General features: G+C 34.4%; 1 protein-coding gene across 1 annotated transcript in view; it reads right to left on the bottom strand.

Moving 5' to 3' along the window:
* Ndufv2 (NADH:ubiquinone oxidoreductase core subunit V2) overlaps positions 1–19052 on the bottom strand; it is a 29432-nt gene extending 10380 nt beyond the window's left edge. The window contains exons 1-6 of the mRNA XM_026412205.1: positions 18891–19052; positions 5943–6008; positions 4432–4494; positions 4223–4339; positions 1798–1966; positions 254–363 (exon numbers count right to left, since the gene is read on the bottom strand). Of these exons, the coding sequence (XP_026267990.1) occupies positions 254–363; positions 1798–1966; positions 4223–4339; positions 4432–4494; positions 5943–6008; positions 18891–18944 (579 nt within the window). The 5' untranslated portion in view covers positions 18945–19052. The remainder of the gene's footprint in view (positions 1–253; positions 364–1797; positions 1967–4222; positions 4340–4431; positions 4495–5942; positions 6009–18890) is intronic.
* Between the last annotated feature and the right edge of the window lie 1707 nt (positions 19053–20759).

Here is a 20759-nt window from a genome sequence, read left to right as displayed (position 1 = left end):
GCTACACCAAGGTTATTATCTGCATTTGTATGTCAAAGAAGATTAAATTTTTCATAATTTAAATTCATTAAAATTTGTCATTATCTTCTGGAGAAAATGCAAAAATGTTTTAAGGTAATTTTTAAAGCCTTCTAGATATTAATACCATTTCTTTTAAATGAATAATTCAGAACCCAGCATCTGAAGGACATGGAACAAAATATTTTAAATATGACTTCACAGAACTTTAGCTTATATTAAGTGGAATACTTACATAGTAATTATCATTTATTTGAACCATCGGTGCATTTACACAGGCTCCTAAACATTCCACCTCTATAAGGGTGAAAAGTTTGTCAGGTGTAGTTTCCCCAACCTTTATTCCTAAAAAATACAAATGATCACTGAGAAGTTATACCATAATATAGGTTATACTCTTGGATCTGTGAGGCTATAGCACAAAAGCAATTTGGTTTAAGCAGGGTGGGAGGGGGGATAAAGAAACCCCACAATATATTGCAGAGGTATACAAAAAGTATTTAAGAGCATTAAATTTCTTTAAGGAAAAACTTCTAATCATAACATTCTAAGATTTCTTAAGTTGACTTGTTTCTTTAAAACAATCAAATTTAGGGACCCTTTTCCAGTATTTATTGTTACGCAGCAGTGTACAAGACTATTATTTTCATTCTGATTGTGATAACTACTAATATCACAGTCTGTGATAAGATCAGAATAATTCCTAATGTCAAAGACTATTATGGAGGTGAGGAAAAAAATAGTCTTATACATTTAGGAGAAAGCAATTTAGCAAAATATGGTAAAATCTGTCCTAGCAATTCTACTATAAACAACCTCAGGGAACAACAGGACAAATACACAAACAGTTTATATACATTTAGGTACTGAATAATAAAAAGTTATAAAATCTGTAACTAACATACCAAATAGTAATCAGAATACATGCCTGGGACTTGGGGCCAACTTAAGTTTTTCTGCTTTGTACACTTCAATACTGCCCATCTATTTTTACAACATACAAGTACTTATATTCAAAAACAAAATTAAAAGATACTTTCTTTTAGCTTCATTAAACAAATATAAAAGCAGAAATGGCAATTTTGTGTGGAAAAATTCCCACTTATTTTTTAAATGTTGCTGTAATAACATCTGTTTTAAATTTCCCATCCGGTGAAGCATTATTACTGTTTATGTCTTATTTATTCCATGGCTTCTTTAGTAGAATACACAAACAATACAGTCACTTTTTCATGTACCATCTTCTATCATGAAATAAATCATTTTCTAAGCAATGAAAAAAAAACTGTTGATGAGGGGCTGGAGAGAGAGATCAGTGCCTAGCATGCATGAGACTCTGAGTTCAATCCCCATCACCACATAAAAAATAATCAACAACAATGAAAAGAAACATTAAAAAAAAAGAGAGAAAGCCATTAAAAAAAAAAAATACTTGATGACTAAAATAGAACAGGTAAAAACTCCCAGAAACGATGGCACATGCCTATAATACCAACAACTCTGGAAGCTGAGGCAGGAGGATCTCAAGTTCAAGACCAGTCTCAGGAACCTAGCAAGGCCTTAAGTAATTTAGTTAAACACTGTCCTTTGAAGCTGAGAATTAAGGACAAACACAAAAGGAATGAAAGTATGCAGAAAGTATGCAAACAATAGACACAAATTTATTAGGGATATACAAGCCTACTAAGATGGAAGAAGTTGGAAAATTTAGGTAGAAATACATCATTCTAGAAAGACAATTGTTTTCTAAAATAAAAGTTACAGATAAGCATTCCATACCAAGCTTCTTCTGAATGGCCTCCAGTATGCTGTCAGAGTTTCGAAGCATGCAAGGTGTTGTAGTGCAGACCTGAATGTGATACTTTCCAACTGGTTTTCGATTATACATGGTATAAAAAGTTGCTACTTCATATACTCTCATTGGAGGTACTTGTAAAATTTCTGCAACCTAAAACATTAGGAAAACTTTAAGAAGGTAATTACCATATTTATATATTTATTTATTTTTAGTTGGAGTTGGACACAATACCTTTATTTTATTTATTTATTTTTATGTGGTGCTGAGGATCGAACCCAGCACCTCACACATGCTAAGAAAGCGCTCTAGCGCTGAGCCACAATCCCAGCCCACCATATTTATTAATTGAGCTTCTGGTATGTTGTAAAACATGTAATTTCAATATAGCCTCCATTTGGTTAAAACAAAAATTCTTCAAGAGCAGAATTTATATTTGTATCTGATAATTGTGATATAAGCCCTGGAATTCTTAGAAACAACTTAAACCACAAAGAGTCCAAAGAACCTAATAGAGTTGTTATAGTTGTCTACATATACTGTGTAGTAAGGATAGTACTTAATTAAACTAGCTTTATAACCACTTTCATAGAGGAAAAAATACTAAAGGTCTATACAGTATTATAGACCTGGTCCTCAAAATGATATTGTATTATTAGAATTTCTATTTTGATCATTTCAAACTCTTAGATGTTGTAATTCAAGCTTTTCATTAATTTTTCAAAGAAGCTTGATGTCACTTGGTGATATGTACGTATGCAAAAGATAGGGCAAAAGAAAAAAGGTCACTATTGGCCCATATATTTGTATATATCTTTACATTTAGATATGAAAACATAAAATTTTATATTTCTACAATTTTATATGTGTATATACCGCCTATTTTCAGAATATAAAAAAAAAACTACTTTTATTTCATATCAATACTTTTTACAGAAGCCAGATCTTACAGACTAGTACTTCCCAACCCTCACATCAAGGAATTGCCGGAAAATACCTGATTTTAGGTTTTAGCACTAAGGGGATCACTTTCTCAGCAGGGCATACCTTTTAGGGCAAGTCTGTATGGAAAAACAAGGCTTTGTAGTTGTTAGTTAGGGCTGGTCTATCATTATTATAATCCTGGCTTTAATTTTCTAGATGACATAACATCATTAGTCTATTGAGTTTTCGAAGGCTTGCTATCTAGCATTCTTAAAAATTATGCATATATCTATATCGATATGAAAGAGGTCATTAAATGGTATTTCAGATAATAAATATGTTGAACTTTTTTATATCAGGAATTCTAAAGGGAAAGGTATTGTCAAAAATATCTAATTCAGCTCACCTATGAAAACCATAGTTGTGATATGAAATACACTAGTTCTAAACCAGGACAAACTGCTAAGTCTGGGACACTCTCATCAAAATACTCATGTCACAGCCCTACCACTATAAATAATTTAATAAATCTGGAGGAAGACCCTGATTATTTAATTTGAAAAGCTACCCCTGGAATTTTGCTCACTTCCTTACACTTTAGTCACTATAAAGAAACTAATGAGTGAGCTTCTGGATTCTTTTGTTTTGTAGGTTGAATGTTTCTTGGGTTGGAGGCAGGTAGGACAGTACCATGAAGTCTTAAATGTAAAGTAGAAAGAACCTTAGTTTTATTCTCTGTATTTCTTATCTCTCCCTCACTTGTATTTAACTCTAAATAGAACAACTTCATATTAAGTAGGTCACTCATGGCATTTCTGGAGGTTGATTCTAACATGGTATAATCAGATGACATAAATACCACATATTATATAGATTTTTGTTATAGCCTGTAACCAAAGTTGCAAAATACTAAGGGTCACACTGTGAGATTTTTTTTCCTAAATTCTAGTCTTTTTTTTTTTTTTTAAAGAGAGAGTGAGTGAGAGAGAGAGAGAGAGAGAATTTTTTAATATTTATTTTTTTTTTTTTTTTTTTAGTTCTCGGCGGACACAACATCTTTGTTGGTATGTGGTGCTAAGGATCGAACCCGGGCCGCACGCATGCCAGGCGAGCGCGCTACTGCTTGAGCCACATCCCCAGCCCCCTAAATTCTAGTCTTAAAATACATGAATTTTCAAAATATCTTGACACCAAAGTATATACACTTGAGATCTTTTACCTTCATTATGACCCTCAAACAGGAAAATGTCAAAAAGACTCTTTCACCATGATGCCTTCACTAATTCCTGCAAGAATAGAAGGCTGTACTTCAGTTCTCTGTATTAAGAGAACCAATAAATGTATTCAAGGAAACATATAAATAACTAAAGAGCTCCAAACAGCTAGATTCCAACACTAATGATTATCAGTGATTTCTATATAAGGAAGTTACCACACACACAATCCTCACCTCTTTTCTAACTAGAGCAAAAATGAATTCAGTACCTTGTTCATAGCAGAGATGGGCAACCACCCATTCTGCCTTTGGGCCAAATCCAGGACTGGGAGCACAGCTGCTGCTTTATGCCCTGCTGGATAGTTCTTTACAATTGCCTCTATCCTCTGTATTAAAAAAAAAAAAAAAAAAAGGCACCCATTTTACACTCTGGAAGATAATATTTTATAAATGAATTATAATATTAATTTAGTCATACCTTATAGTTTTCTGGTGTGAAATCAAATGGGATATCTGGGTTATTCTCAGGAGTATCCCTGTGCTACACAAAGAAGAAGAAAAGATTTCCCAAAATTATCAAAATTCTCTCTAAAGTGTGAATAGCACTGTACATTACTATTCTATTACTGATCATTTAATCTCTTCGCTTTAGTTCCAACCTATGTCAAACTATCAAAAAGAATGACTAAAATATATTTGATACTATGATTACCAAAGTTAGCAGAGTTCAAATTTTTCAAAGTTTCAGAAAGCACACATTAAAGGTTAAAAGTAGTAGTTTTCCTTTAAAAAAAAAAAAAGAAAAACAAAAAATTTTATCCAACTTCATCAGGAATCAGATCTTCTAAATTAGGTTACCAAAATATTATCAATCATTGCAATCCTTATAAAATTAAAACAAAATTTTGAGTTTTAACATATATGTGTTTTTCCTAAAGAGGGGGTATCAATCAGTATCAAAGGGATCTGGGGTCAAAAAAGTTAAGAACCACTGCTTTAGGTTTTCCATAACAGAAACTAGCAACATCAAAAAAGATTTCTTTCTTTTCCTTAAAAGAGCAGAGCAGGCTCTACTGAAAAACTGACAAGAAATGGCATGTCAACAGGAAATTAAGTGAATCACACTGAAATTAACACATCAATTAATGCTTTGTATGTGTGCTGAATACAAAACTGAATCTCTTGAACATTAACTCTAAGAGTTCTGCTTTTTAAAAGGACATAAAGAGGAAAGAAAACAAACTCTGATAATAATTTTAAGTATCTTGCCTATATGGTATGTTTTTAGACAAAGGTGATAAAACAGGAAGCTACTTATTATAGCACTAACATTAAATAATCATACAAATCTACTACATGGCCTTTAAACACTAATCCCTGAAAACTGCATCATGTCAGAAAAAGCAGACACATAATACTTTCTGAACTGTCCAACTAAGTTGGGGAGTTCATATATTTCTACCTGTACTTAAACCCTGGAAACAAAAATATAAAGACCAAATGCTAATGTATTCACTACATTAGTGAAATCCATGAGCTTCAAATTTGGGCCATTTGGGGATGCCCAAATTATAGCCTCAGAATCTTCGGTTAGCCAACATAACTCACTTTTAAGAATCTAAAGTGTGATGAGAATCAAATGAGGTTTCATAGTAATTTCATCAAAGAACAATCAAAATTCCTATTTCAAGTTTTTCTAGTGCCAATTTACATTTCTATTTGAGAGGTTTAGTTAGAACGATAATTTCTTGAAATGTAGTGGAATCAGTTATATTTAAATTCCAACAATGGCCAACATACACCAAATACACTAGTGTTTATGTTTTGAGTTTCTTTTTTTTTTGGGGGGGGGGGTGATGCTGTGAATTGAACCTAGAGTCTTGCACATGCTAAGCAAGCACTCTACTAATGAGCTACATGCCAAATTTAGATATTACAATGAATTCAAATTTTCAAGTCTTGCCACTATAAAGAAATCTAATTACTTACCACAAACAAGGCTCCTCCAGCACCATTCTGTATAGCTGTGTTATGCAAATTCTTTATATGTCTTCCCTGAAATTTAAAATGTTAAGAAAATGTAGTAAAAATCATAAACCTTAAGAAAATTTTCAAAAGAAAATACTTTCAAATTACAAAGTAAAAGATCTTAAGAGATATGGCCTTCTACCCCACTCTTGCTGATCTCTTATTTCAGGAGAGGCAGAAGGAAATGGGAACTCTAAAGGCAAGGTTATTAACTTGCTTGACCACAACCCATGTCCACTGATTTATATACCCTTTCTACTAAGCTCTGCTAGCATGCACGTGGAGAATTAATGTACCATTTAACTTACTAGCTTTCACTTTTGTCTGAATCAAATTGGATGCCAGCTTTCGTTTATGTGGATCTTCATAAACATGTTTTCATACTGTATTGTATGAGTCATATACTCTGTACAAATGAGTCAACATTATCTTCCTTTTTAAATTTGACTATATTAGTTCAGAAACTCCAGCCATATGAGTAGTTTCTGAAAGTTATTTATGATGCCAAGCAGATAAACAAGGTATGACTGCTTTGGAAGGTACATGATTATTCTGTTACATTTCATTTCTCTCTGCCTTCTGCTCCCCTCCTCAAGTAATTCAACTATTCTAAAATCCTACAACTTCAGAGTTCTATATACCACACATGGCAAAAGATTGGATTAAAATAAAACATGGAATTGATGAAGAATTGGTCAATTCAAAGAAAGTTAACAGAAAAATAAAAGGAGTAATGTAACATAATAATATATTTAACTTTTCTCTAGGTCTAAGTATTATCTCAACTGAAGAAATAAGTTTCCATGGAACATCTGCTTTAATTAACAAGGGAAAAAAACTAAATACAGAATATAAGACATAGGTATAAAACGTGGGAATGATAAATATCAGTTCCAGGATAACTGAAAGGGTAATCAGAGAGAAATACAAAAATCTCTCTCTGGCATTAAACAAAAGCTGACATCCAAGAGGATTTCAACTCTGTTGGTTTCTCCTAGACCTTAGGTAGCTGGTAGATATACAACTATTACCATTCTTAATGTTTTCTGATTGATATATATATTTTTTAAAAAAGAAAAAGAGAGAGAAATTGTGATACTTATATTCAAGGAAACATTGTATGTTCTTAAACTTTCATTCAGTTTCCCCAAAATTGCTTCTAGGATCAATCTATGAATTAAACAAAAGGTTATTCCTATATCCCTAATCTGCCTGTCTAGATCCTGAATAGATAAAGATAAAACTAAGGCTGTGATTCCCAAATAATACCAAAACAATGATATCTGTATAAAACTTTAAAAATTAACCAAAACACTGCTATCACTTCAACTGAGAATGTGTTTTAAAAATCAAAACAATTTTTGAGTAACATAAGTGAGTTATTTAACTAAATTCTTAGAGAAAGGACCTCATAAGGATTGATGCAAGAGTAATATTAAGGAAAATATTCAATCCTCTCCTTTCTGAATCCTAACATATTCTGTTTATTTGCTTTTTTACCCACTCCTTATAAGGTTTTCCTCTGGTTCAGTCATCACTCCTACTTCTCTATAAATCCTTTGCATCTGAGAGTTTACCCATTATCATCTATTAACTATGCTGATGACTCTTAAATCTTATACACATTTGGTGACAGAGGTTAATAGCCTGCGAGATCATACATATATTTTAAAAAATCAGAAATAAAGAATAAAGATCATGAACAAAATCTGACAGAAGTCAATGTTTTAAAAACTTACCAATACTTAAAAACATTTAAACATTTTTGGCTATCAAGCTAGCAAATTTGTTTTAAAGATAACATTTCATTTTGTTAAACACATGGGGATCTGAGCATACTGATATATTAGGGAAAATCTGCTACAGTCTTTTAAAGAAACAAAATTAGCATAAAATTTATGGAGAGCCTAAAAAAGTTTTCATCTTTTAACTTAATAATTCTACTTTTAGAAATTTATCCTAAAGAATATTTAAAATGAGGACAAGATTTACATAAAAATATGTTGCTTCTATCATGTTCATTGTAAATATAAATTTTTACTAAACATAAAAAAAGGCGAACTCTGGAATATTATGTAGCTGACAAAAAAAAATTCTAAAACATGAAAACAGATATGAGGACCAATGGAATAGAAGATATAGAGCCAAATCTATAATGGTGCAGTCAATCTGATCCTTGATAAAGGTGCCAAAAGCAACATTTTTAACAAAGGGTGCTAAGAAAACTGAATATCCAAAGAGTGAAACTACATTCAAATCTCTCACCATGCATAAAATTCAGCTCATAATGGAACAAAGACCTAGGAATTAGACCAGAAACTCTGTAAATACTAGAAGAAAACAAAGGGTCAATACTCCAACGTATTGGCACAAACATCAATTTCCTTACTAAGACTACTAAAGCTCAAGAAATAAAACTAAAAATCAAAAAAAAAAAATAAGTGGGATGGCATCAAATCAAAAAGCTTCTGCACAATAAAGGAAATAAGAGCACAAAGAAAGAGCCTGTGGAATGGACGAAAATCTACTATTCCAACAGGGCATCAATATCCAGAATATATAAAGAAATCAAAAATGTACCACCAAACAAATACAAACACAATAACCCAATCAATAAGAAGTCAAATGAACTACAAATACTTCTCAAAAGAAGAAATGCTAATGGCCAACAAATATCGGAAAACAGCTTCAGTAATTAGGCAAATGCAAATTAATCTTACATACTCTATTCCTGAAGGCAGCTGAGGTGAAAGAGGACCAACACCAACATGTTCTAGTGTAGAAAATGTCAATTTCATTGTTTCTAAACAAACATAATTCATTATTGTCTACATCACATCTGTAACTGGGACAATCCACTGGAATCTAATATTCCATAAATACCCTATCTAGAGAGAGACAACTTACCAAAGTGGTTAACTCCAGAGCAAGTTTCTTCATCTGGAAAATCAGTTACTACGTATTACACAGGATTGTTGAAAAAAATGAAAAAAGATATTTCATGTAAATTACTTAATATATTGCCTGGCACATCTTAAAGATTGTTTGTCCTTACGTTTTCATTGTTACCTATCATTAGGTATCAGGAACTAGGCTTTTAATGTATTATTTAATTCTCAAATTTCCTGCAAGGTATTAGAAAATAGAGATTTAAACAAGTTATAAAAACTTCTCTAGGTTTCATCATTAATTAGTGGCAGAATTCACAGTAAGTCCCAAGATCTTATGGCTATAAAAGTTATGACATTATTACTTGCCATTTAAAGGAATTATGTGATGATATCAGAGCTCTGAAAGAACCAAGATCTAAGAAACTAAGGAGATTAAAGAAGAAAGCTGGGCATTCACATACAGGAAGACAGATTAGAAAAAGACTACCCTACCTCCTTGGCTTATAATGCTCTAATTTAGAGAGAAAGATGTAGATTAATGTTTTTTACAATTAGATTTTTTACATAATTGCCAATCTTCTCCTAGTCCTGTAGAAAACCTGAAAAAAAAATATATATATATACACACACACACACACAAACACTGTATATAAATATATATACATACACATACCCCACATACATACACACACACACACACACACACACACACACACACGCGTTTGTATAAGGAGAGTATTTGAGCAAATTAACTTCAATTTCAATACCTGAAACTGACCTCTTCAAAAACTATAGAAAAATGGTTCAGATAATATATTTAAAGTGAAAGAAGTAAGCAAAATAGTGAGGATAAATTGGTAAACATTAAGCCCTCAATTTTTTTCAACTGGCACAAACTTGCTCATCCGTGCAGGTTTTATATACATCTTTTCAAAGCTGCCCTGTTTTTTTCTACATTTAGGAATGTCACCTATTTTATATTCACTATAATATTCCTGTCAGACCACTTTTGAATAAAGGAATAAGGAAAATATTTTAAAAGTTTGAATTAACATACATACTCTACCTTAACTGGCTATTTAAACTCAGTTTTACTCAGTAATAAAGAGGCACATAAGAACCAACCAGCCTTAGAATTGGCAGGGAGTAGAGGAACTTAACCTAGACTAGACTGATTTGGAGAATAAGCCGAGTTCTATTCCAGGACCCCCTTGAACTAGAGTATAATTTTTTCTCTGTAGTTTCTCACTAGGTTTGGAAATAGCTATACCTCAACAAAATTCCAATTAATTCAATGAACTCCAATTGAAAGTCCAAATAACTTTTTTTTTAACTAAACAAGTATATAACCTGATATATGGCACAGAATATTGCACCTTATTCTTTTCCTAAACTGGCTCAGCATCAAGCCCTTCTATATATTTTTTTTCAATGACTCCTCAAAAACCTATGGTTAGTTATTATTTCCATTTTACATTTAAAGAAACTCAGGCTCAGGGCTGGGGTTGCAGCTCAGTGGTAGAGCATTTGCCTAGCATGTGTGAGGTACTGGGTTCAAACCCCAGCACCACATAAAACAAATAAAGGTATTTTGTCCATCTACATCTAAAAAGAAAAAGAAACTCAGGCTCAATGACAATAATTTGTCTCATACCACAGTGACCCACTGAGAAGGATTTGGAGCTCAGGCTTAAGTCCTATGCTCTTTCTTCTAGCCTTTCCCTCTTACTGTTATGTATAACATCAACACCAAAGCTCAAAATGACAAAAAATAAGTAACATTTTATATTCTCCCTGAATACAGATCGCTTAATGATGTTTTGATGGGTCCTATTCTTTTTCTGAGTTTCTTGTGTTGCTCAAGCAGTAGTATTGTTGCTCAACTCACATTTGAGGTCTATCATATATTTGAATTATAAAAGAACATTTAGCCCGGAGAACTTAATAAGGGACAAGAAAGCTGAAAGAAAAAACTGAAAGACTCATTAACTTCATTAGGTAAGACTAACAAGTAAATGAAAAACAATCTTTTCTTTTATTGGCAGCCAACTCAGGCAAGGACTATATACCATATTTCAAACAATCCCTCACATTTACAGATTAAACTCACAAAGATATGTTCACTTGAGCAGGGTCAAAGTACACATGTGAAAAATCTCCCAGTTGTTTCAAAGTGCTGTGGGATCCTTCCATACTCTCTTCACACTGTTTACAACTCTTGCTAACTTATTACCCTAAGCTACCCTATTACTAGCTCAAGCAACAAAATAAAAAGCTCCCCAAAAAGTCAATGTCCATGATACATTCACAGTAGATATTTTCACAAGTAAAAAAAAAAATGTTTTTTCAACAAAGTCACTGCTGAGTTTAATAATAATTGCGATATCTATTTCAAGGACAATCATAATACAAATGCTTACCCTGCATCAAATACTCTGCTATAAATTTTATAAATACTATATATAACTTATTTACTCCTCACAGCACGTCTACCAGATAGGAACTATTACTATACCATTTTAACAGAAAAAAATTATAGTTTTAAGTTATGCTATACTTTCAAATATATAAGAACAGTTTTACAAATACCCTCCAAAGTTCCATTGATAATTTAACTAAGAAATTAAATGTAATAAATGTAATAAATAAATGTAAGTGAACTTCCCCACACTATGAAAATCATCAAATAAAATTTGGCTAATTTTGTAATACAGAAAAGCTATATGAAAAGCCCAGACATTACAAGTATGGTGCAGTACAAATTAAGATAACCATATTAAACATTATTTCCAGACATCTTGACCATAAATTAAAGAAAGTATTTTTTACATATGTAAAACCAATTGTTCTAAGGACAAGAATAATTTATAGAAATAAAATGTTAAGACATCATTTTAGTCAGTGGACCTGGACTCTGTCTCATCTATACCAACAACTGTTAACCTAAGGCAAGTTGCTCACCATGCACCTAGATTTTGGTACCTAGAGAAAATATTCATTTTAAAAATTTTGGGCTGGGGATGTGGCTCAAGCGATAGCGCACTCGCCTGCATGCGCTGGGCGCTGGGTTCAATCCTCAGCACCACATAAAAATAAAGATGTTGTGTCCACAGAAAACTAAAAAATAAATATTAAAAAAATTCTCTCTCTCTCTTTAAAAAAAATTCAAATGATCTCAGATTTTGGGCCTCAGGAATTACATGGTAAAACCTAAAACACAAATAAATGTTGTATAAATTCAAATTGCTTTATTTTCTAGTACTTAAGAGTTAATACTCAAAAACCATGTTCACGCTGAATATCCTATATTAGAAATCCTTGGGATCAGAAGTATTTCAGATTTTGGAGTTTTACAGATTTTGAAATTCTTGTATAGATCTTTCAGCTAAGCATCTCTAATCTGAAAAACTAAAACTTTACAAGTATCAAAAAGTTTTGGGATTTTAGAGCGTTTCAAATTTCAGATTTTCAGAAAATGATACTTAACCTGTATTTGTTTAAATTAAGAAAACTGTAACCCAGGAGGAGTTTGAGTATTCTTAAAACATCTAACTCAATCTTTTCATCAGGTTTGGAACTCACTACCTTAAGGTACACTGTATTTAATATATATTCTAGCTCACAGTTCATGGATTTTACTAATAATCTTCAAGGTGATAATGAATTCAAGAACAAGAATGAGATAATCTTTTCCAACCTGGAATCTTTGGAATAAGGTATAGTCAGTGATTTTAAGAAATTTCCCTCTTCACACCACAAAAGTATAAGATACATTCTATCACTATCAAATCTGAAAGACAGTATGACATATCTGTACTTTCCAAACTAATTTTCTCATGGTGCAAACATGAGATCCACTAGACACAACTGCATTCTTTTATTAGAATCAAAAATATTTTCTTTTGGGGGATGGAGATATAACTCAATATCAGAGTACCTGTCTAGCATGCAAAGACCCTTGATTCAATCCCAGCACCACCCAAAACATAAATAAATAAACACTTTAATCATCAACTACTACTAAAATACAGAACCCCTTTAAAATTAAAAGCAATTACTTTTCTACATCCCAAACTTTCTCATGCTAAGAATAAAACCTGAGAACTGACCCCTTGACATAGAAGGATTCCAGGGAAACTGAGACTGTGACATGTTTCTTATTAACATAGTCTAGCTAAATCTATGTATATTCCCTGCCTTTGTCCCATTATGCCTCCTTCTCCTCATAAAAGCTTCCAATGGTGCACACCTGTAATCCCAGCAGTTTAGGAGGCTGAGGCAGGATCGTAATTCAGCAATTTATCGAGGCCCTAAGTTACTTAGCAAGACCCTATCTTAAACTAGAAAAAGGATTGGGGATGTGGCTCGGTGGTTAAGTGACCCTGGGTTCAACTGCCAGTACAAAAAAACAAAAACAAAAACAAAACTCTCAACTGGAGATTTGAGACAGAAAAAGATCTTTTTCCCCTCATCAAAATGTCTCCTGAGCTTGAGTAGGACAAGTGCTAAAACCTTTCTTCCCAGTAACCTACTGTTTGTTTTGTAATTGAGTTAACAAGTCTGCACATTCTCATCTTGAAGATTTTGTCTTTGCTTTCCCTTCAGGTAGTCAAAGATTCTATCCTCATACAGGAGCTAACAAGCTGGATTTTGGTTACCCTCTTCTAGACATTTTGTACCTTCATTATGCTATCCTTGAGCTAAAGAAGGACTAAAACCTCTGCAATAGTCTTGTGTATTATATTAATATTAGTGTATTGTATTATACATTAAAAATTATAATGTTTTTATATTTCCAACAGTCTATCAATCAACTATATTTTACCATTACAGTACATTAAACCGATAATGATAATAACAAGATCATCTTTCTGAGTCATAAATCATGGCTTATAAGTAGCATTTCCCAATTCACACCCCTGCCATAATGTATACTTTTACTGTGCTGGTAAAATTAAATTTTTGTCACTCACCATGATAGTTACACAATTCTGCAACTTAATCCCAAACAGCTGCTTCGCTACCAGAAATAATATGTAGATGGGTCAAGTACTTGTACAAATAAGTGACTTAAGTACCCTCTTACCTGTGAGATTATCAAGAGGGTGGCCTTTATACTGAACCCCAAGATAACTGATTAACACTTCTTTATTAAGAGAAATGTAATTTTATGTCTACATTTTCCTACTTTTATGTCAATTTCTAGTAACTTTTAAAAATGATTCCTCATCTCAATCAGAAAAGGATGTAACAAAGTATTTTTCAGGCCCATGGTATTTCAATATTAGATAGGCATTAGAGATAATATCCTACACTGTCATCATGAAAAACACTTCAGAATTCTCTTTTCTTTCTCACTGATCAATCATCAAATTCTATCCATTTTACCTGTACAAATTTTTAAATTGGTATTCCTACCCCTCCATTTTCCATGCTTATATCCCCATTCAAATTTTTTCTTATTTCTCTCCTAGATTACTACAGTAACCTTCTAACTGGTCCCCTACCTTCCAGTCTCATCTGTCTCTACATCTCTAGAGGTTCTTACCAAAATTACAATGGAGAAGGGATTTGGGGGTCCTAGTGGTGGAATCAATCTGATTATGCTACTGATCTACTTAAAAATGTCCACTGTATACAGAATAAAATTTAAACCTTGTGGTATGATATATACCAAGCCCTTTATGATCCTTTCCTATCTCAACTTCTAAGGTGATTTTTCTTTCTCCATTCTACTTCACTGTCCTTCACCTAGACCTAATACTCTCATTTTATATTTCCCATTCATCCATCATGACAAAGTTAACCTCTTCTTAATCTCTACAGCTCCTAACTCCTAACTCCATCTCTAAGTATAATGAAATCATTTCCATAGCCTCTGAGCACACTGGCACAGCCTTCTATTATTACAGCACCTATTAAACTTAGATCTTCACCGTATATAACAATGTCCCTTGGTACACCTGAGCAATTTCAGAAAGAAAGATAAAAAATAAAATAAAAACACTATGTAAAAATCTCAAACTCTAACTAAATAAATAAGTCAATAAAAAATAAAATAAAATAAAAACAGACATGCAAACATGAAGGTGAACTGGACAGTGAACTATGTTGCTAAGCTACAATATTCCACAGGTTAGGTTTTCTGAATGCATTTTAACAATGGGTTTATCTGGACTTGACACCATCACATCTATATATTGCATAGAATATTGTATACTCTATAAAACATATAGAATGGTATTCTATACATTCTATATATTGTATAGAATGCTCTTTATATAATCTTCCTAAATATTGTATAAAGAGCATTCTATATAATATTTGGGAAGATTTGCTCATATTAAAAAGAGAACTCTAGAATCCTTAAGCCAAAATGGAAATCCCTTGGTATAATACAAAATTAGGGTTAAGAATCTCTAATGCAATTGGGAAAACATTTCATTCCACACAACTTAAAAATTAAAAAAGAAAGAGGCTGCGGTTGTGGCTCAGTGGTGGAGCACTTGCCTAGCATGTGTAAGGCACTAGGTTCAATCCTCAGCACCACATAAAAAATAAATAAATAAAATTATTGGGTCCAACTAAAAAAACTTTTTAAAAAAAATTTTAATGAAAACATTATCATGGAAGGTGGCATACTTCTAGCATAACCAAGTAGATATATTAAGCCAAACCACTGGTAACAACTATAGACTTACAAACACTGAGCAAAATGTTTTTTAAAAAAAAGAAAACAACTTCTGAAGGTACTGGAGAACAACCAAAGATAGACACACACACACACAGAGCAGGGAGTCTATATTCAGAAGAAGCAAAAGCCAGTAAGATTTGTTTTTGTTTTTTTCTTTACATCTTTTAGCCTGAAGACAAAGCCCCTAGTTTGCCACAACTGCTGGACAGCTCAAACCAAGAGAAAACATTCAGTTTAACTGGTTTGAAGGACCAAAGGAGAGTCTGAGCAAGTGGGAAACTTCAGAAAATGAAGTACCAAAATAGGGAAGCACCACATATAACTGTACTTATCTCTGACTGAGCCCTGTGCATGCAACAAACTTCAAACAGCCCAACTAAGAGAACTGAGTCAATATTTCATCTACTGCTCACCACAAGGAAATAAATAGCAACAACAAAAGACAGTCTTTGAAAGAAAAAAACAGCACCTAGAGCCTCTACATTTTTCACAATGTTCAAGATTATTCAATATGATTGGGGAAGGGGAACACAACCTATTTTCAAAGGAAAAAGAACAATTATCAGACAACAATTTCAAAAGTAGCAATAACCATCATTACAGACATAAAGAAAAATATCCTCAATGAATGAAAAAGCACAATATTTGAAAATGCCACCATAACTCTCTCACTACCAAACCAAAAGTAGTAGTTCCAGAATGAAATAGTTCTGAGTTTGAAGTGGTGTCAACATTACAAAAACTGACATGTAATTATTAAAGGAAAGAGAGGAATAAGTCTGTGTCATGTCTATTGCTATAAAATATCACACTATAATTTTTAGTCAATTCTTACAATCTTCCATTGTGGTGTTAATTCACCTTAACAGAGAAAAAAAAATGAAGCTCAAACAGATTGGTATTAAATTCTGGGTTTGAGTGGGTAGGGGTATGTGTGCCAGTGTGCAGTGATGGGACTCTGGCTTGTAGGCAAGAGCTCCAATACTGAACTACACTCCCTAGCCATAGGCATTTTTTTAGGCAACTATTAGCTGAGAAACTTTTAGCTGAACAGATTAGTGGCTGGCTAACATGGCAGAAATAATGATAGTAAATTTTTTTGAAAATGTAAATGGTCAAGATTTCTCTTAAGAAGCTAAGTTCATTCTTTACTATCTGTAAAAAGTTTAAATAGCCTGGCTATGTAAAGTTATAGAATCTCCTCATGATAAAATAATACACAGCATTAAAATGACAGTAATGTCAGCTGATAAGTTAATCAAAATTATGAGGAAAAACCACATGACTAGTACCTTTTGATTTTGTATATAAAAAAATTATAAAGTCTGAAATTGCAGACATCAAAATGTTAACAGTGGTAATTTTCAGGTTGATGAGACTATAGGGTGGTTTATATTTTTTTAGCTTATTCTATTTGCTACTCCCAATATTCTGTTTTTCCAGCAATATATTATTGCATAATAAAAAATTAAACTTGTCAAAAAATATTTATTGAACACAAACTAAATATGAGGTATTATTTGTAAAAATTAAAAACTCCAAACACTAACATAAAACATGAAAAAATATCCAAAGTCCCTTTTTTTCAATGTTAAAAATCTCTAACCCTTTTTACATCTCTAATCCCAGTTGCCTCAAAATAAAAGAAATCAATGGGTATTCTTATTTCTGTTTTCCTAATAGCAGACAAGGTCTGATCCTCATCTTTCATCTAGGGTTCTGCAAGCCTCTTATAGATGTAGCCTCCCTGTTTCTTTCTCCAGTCAAACCCATTCCACCCTCAGTCCCATCCAGTGACCTATCCAAAACCGAAACCTGACTATATCCCTCTATTCTAAAACCTTTCACTGACTCCTCCCTACCTCCAACATAAAATCGGATTTAGAATAGCAGAATGCAAGGAGCTCCAAGGTCTGGCCAATGACCCTCTCTCATTTTATTAGAAAACTAGCCTTAACAGCAACAGTAGAGTTGGCTGCTCATACATACCAACCTTTCTCTTGCCAACATCAATAAGTCTTTTTTCATGCTGCCCTGTCCACCTAGATTACCTCCTGACTTTTCCCCACTCTGTTAATATTACCTCCAGGAAAAATCTTATCCCACCTTCAAACTAAATTGGATGGCCCTATTCAGATTTCTAACATTGTTGGTTTTTTTTAACTGTATCATATTTACATTATCAATTCCACAATAACAGATTAAGTCCGTTTATAATATGTAATAAGGGAAAAAAAACAGTAGGATCCCAAAGATGAGATGTAAAATGTAGATGCCTAATACTGCATTTGGCAAACACATAAAATAGTAACCAAATGTATCAATACTATTATACACAGTAACCTGCACCCAGCAGAACATGACCTACTCAAATATTAACTGAAAGATATAAATGGAAATATTCCCATTTTACCTCTAAGGAAACATTAACAGCCCAAGGCCATATAGCTACAAAAGGCATTGAAGATACCATCCAAATTCTTATCTAACTCTACAGTCGTGAATTAATATACGTTATCTGCCTCTCTTTTGCTGAAAACTGGCTCAATCTTTCTTCTTCATTTCTAGCAAAAAAAAAAAAAAAACTGACCAAAGGCAAATTAGGCTCCCCCCCCCCCCAGTAAATGATCTGCTATTATAATCATCATTTCTGGAATCTGCATTAACTAACTTGAGTGCTTCTTTGCAATTCAACCTATATGTACTTGAACCTCAAAGACCACCGAAATTCTACATTTTTTAATTGGGTGCAGTTGTTTGTGACAGCTTTTTTTTTTCCGCACTTAGATTGATAACGATTATTTATTGAGCATTTCCAATATCGAAGCACAACTGCAGTCACCCTTATCTAGACCTAAAGAAACTCAACCTTCACCAAACGAGCCAGAGTTTTCTCCGGTATGCTGTAACCCCACAGTAACGCCATCGATAGACTTTATGTGTAACGTGCCTCTTTCCTGAGATCCGGAGGTCTTGGATACGGCCCGACCAGCCGAGGGCAGGCCTAGGTTCCGCACTAAAGCAAACCAACAAAATCCATCGGTAGCCCTGCCCTCCTGTACTCTGACCAAATTAGGCGTACACTTCCCAGTTTGGAGGGGGAAGCCACGCACCCGCGGCAGCTACTGTTGCCGACCCTCCCTCGGGCTTCTTCACTCTGTGTGAAGCTGCAAACGCTCCGGACAGGGCCAAGGCCGCAGTGTCCTTGCCGCCGCCTGCTGATCGGTCCAGAGCCCAAGGTCCTCCTGTGCCCCAAACTAGGGGAGGCACAATAAGTGGGAGAAGGGTGGCGGCAGTGCCCGGGCTTATCCCGAGCCTCCTTACCCACGGGGCGGTGAGGCCTGCCGCCCGGGCCCGGAACACCAAGGAGAAGAACATGGCGGACTAAACTATTCGCCTTTCCCCGGCCGCGCCAAGCGATACTCCGAGCGAGCCCGAGACGCACAGCGTGCGCGCACCCGAGCTCAGGCCTGGCGTCCCGGGCGGCGCGCCGCTCTCTACGCCGAGGGGCGGTGGCCTACAGAGGCGCGTGGAGACTGCTGGGCCCACCGGGCGGGGCGGGGAAGGGAACCAGCCAAGGCCCTAAATGGCTGGGTCCTTCGGGTCAGGCTGGGGTCCTGCCTTGAAAGGAAGCGTCCCTGAGCTGCTCCCTGGGCTCCTGGGGGAATAAAACGCCGCCAAGCGGGATTTATGGGGTGAGCTTCCCCCCCCACCCGGGAAATTCTTGTGAGGATTAACTGCCTCCTCTTGTCTTGGAATTACTTTAAAAAGAAAAAGTTGTAAGTTTTATTTTTACAAATTATGACATTCCATACACAGAAGTAAGATAGAAATGTTTTGGTTTCCATTTCGTTGCTTCAGAGATATGTAACGAAGTATTTGGGGGTGAAATGATGTGCTGTCTGTAATTTGCTTCCTGGTAATGGGGCGTGGGAGGTAAAAATTAAGATTGGTCGTTAGGGATGGCCTTTAGAGCCTCACACTACATCTCATTACTGTTCCCCGAAATTTTCTGTATCAGAAATGTTCCATAATACTGCTTTTAAAAAGCCATTTCCTTCTTAATGTTTGTTAGGTCATCTCTGGAAATTCCAACAAGTATTTATTCAGTGACAGTATACTCACAGCACTGTTTCCTACTGTGGAGAGTTTACCAAGCACTTACTGCCTCCTGATTTTTCCCTTCACTGCCTTCTTTTCTTCTGTGTCACATCCTGTACCTGCCCCCTTCCTTTTGGCCATTTTTTTTTTCCTATAATAAATTTGTAAATAGTATCTGGAACTTTAACAGCAGCACAGGAATTTTAAAAGTTTAACCTTCCTGAGTTTAAAAACTGTTTAAGATATTCCACTGCATCCTCTATGAATTATAGAATTCAAGACACAGAGGGCTGCCAGCCAGTGATACTGAATGCCTTGGTTCCCATTTCTTTGTACTCTTTTATATTTGTCCTTTATATTAGTTTGCCTTTTCTAAATCAGCAGCAATATTCTTTCTTTCTTCCTTTTCTTTCTTCCTTTCCTTCTTTTTTTTTTTTTTTTTTTTAAGTCCTGGGGATCAAGATCAAATCCAGGGCCTCAAAGCTTGTCCTGCATGACTTTGACCTATCCTTAGTCCAAATAATTCTCAAGTTAAAGTGTCAGGATTAATGTCTCTCACACCCAGAAATGTAAGTTGGTTTCCAGAGCCATTCCACTTATAAAGTAACCCAATGTGCAATCAACTATTCTTTCTGGAGTCCTTAGGTTAAAATTGTGGGGGCTGTTTGAAAAATCTCTATTCTTCCTCCCACTTTCTAAGTCATTGTCTCTGGGCACAGACCAACATAGATGGCAATGATTTCAAATGAAAGTAGCCTAGGCTGGGGATGCAGCTCTGTGGTAGGATGTGTGCCTAGCATGCTTGAAGCTCTGGATTCAATACCCAGCCCTAAAGGAAAAAAAAAAAAATAGTAACCTAATTCTGTGGGTTTGATAGATTATATACACATAATGAACAGTATGTCTGGCAAGTTAGGTATATTCTACTATTCTAAGTGCTACTACTATAGGAAAATTGGCCATAACTAGAGTAATCAACCCTTTAAATAAAGAATGTGTTCCCAGATGCAGTGGCACACACCTGTAATCCCAGTGACTCTGGAGGCTGTGGCAGGAGGATCACAAGTTCAAATCCAGCCTCAGCAAGGCACT

This window comes from Urocitellus parryii, chromosome 13 (genome assembly GCF_045843805.1).
Source record: "Urocitellus parryii isolate mUroPar1 chromosome 13, mUroPar1.hap1, whole genome shotgun sequence".
Taxonomy (NCBI): Eukaryota; Metazoa; Chordata; class Mammalia; order Rodentia; family Sciuridae; genus Urocitellus; species Urocitellus parryii.
Note: the sequence above shows the minus strand (reverse complement) of the source record. Positions and strands in the feature narration are given on the sequence as shown.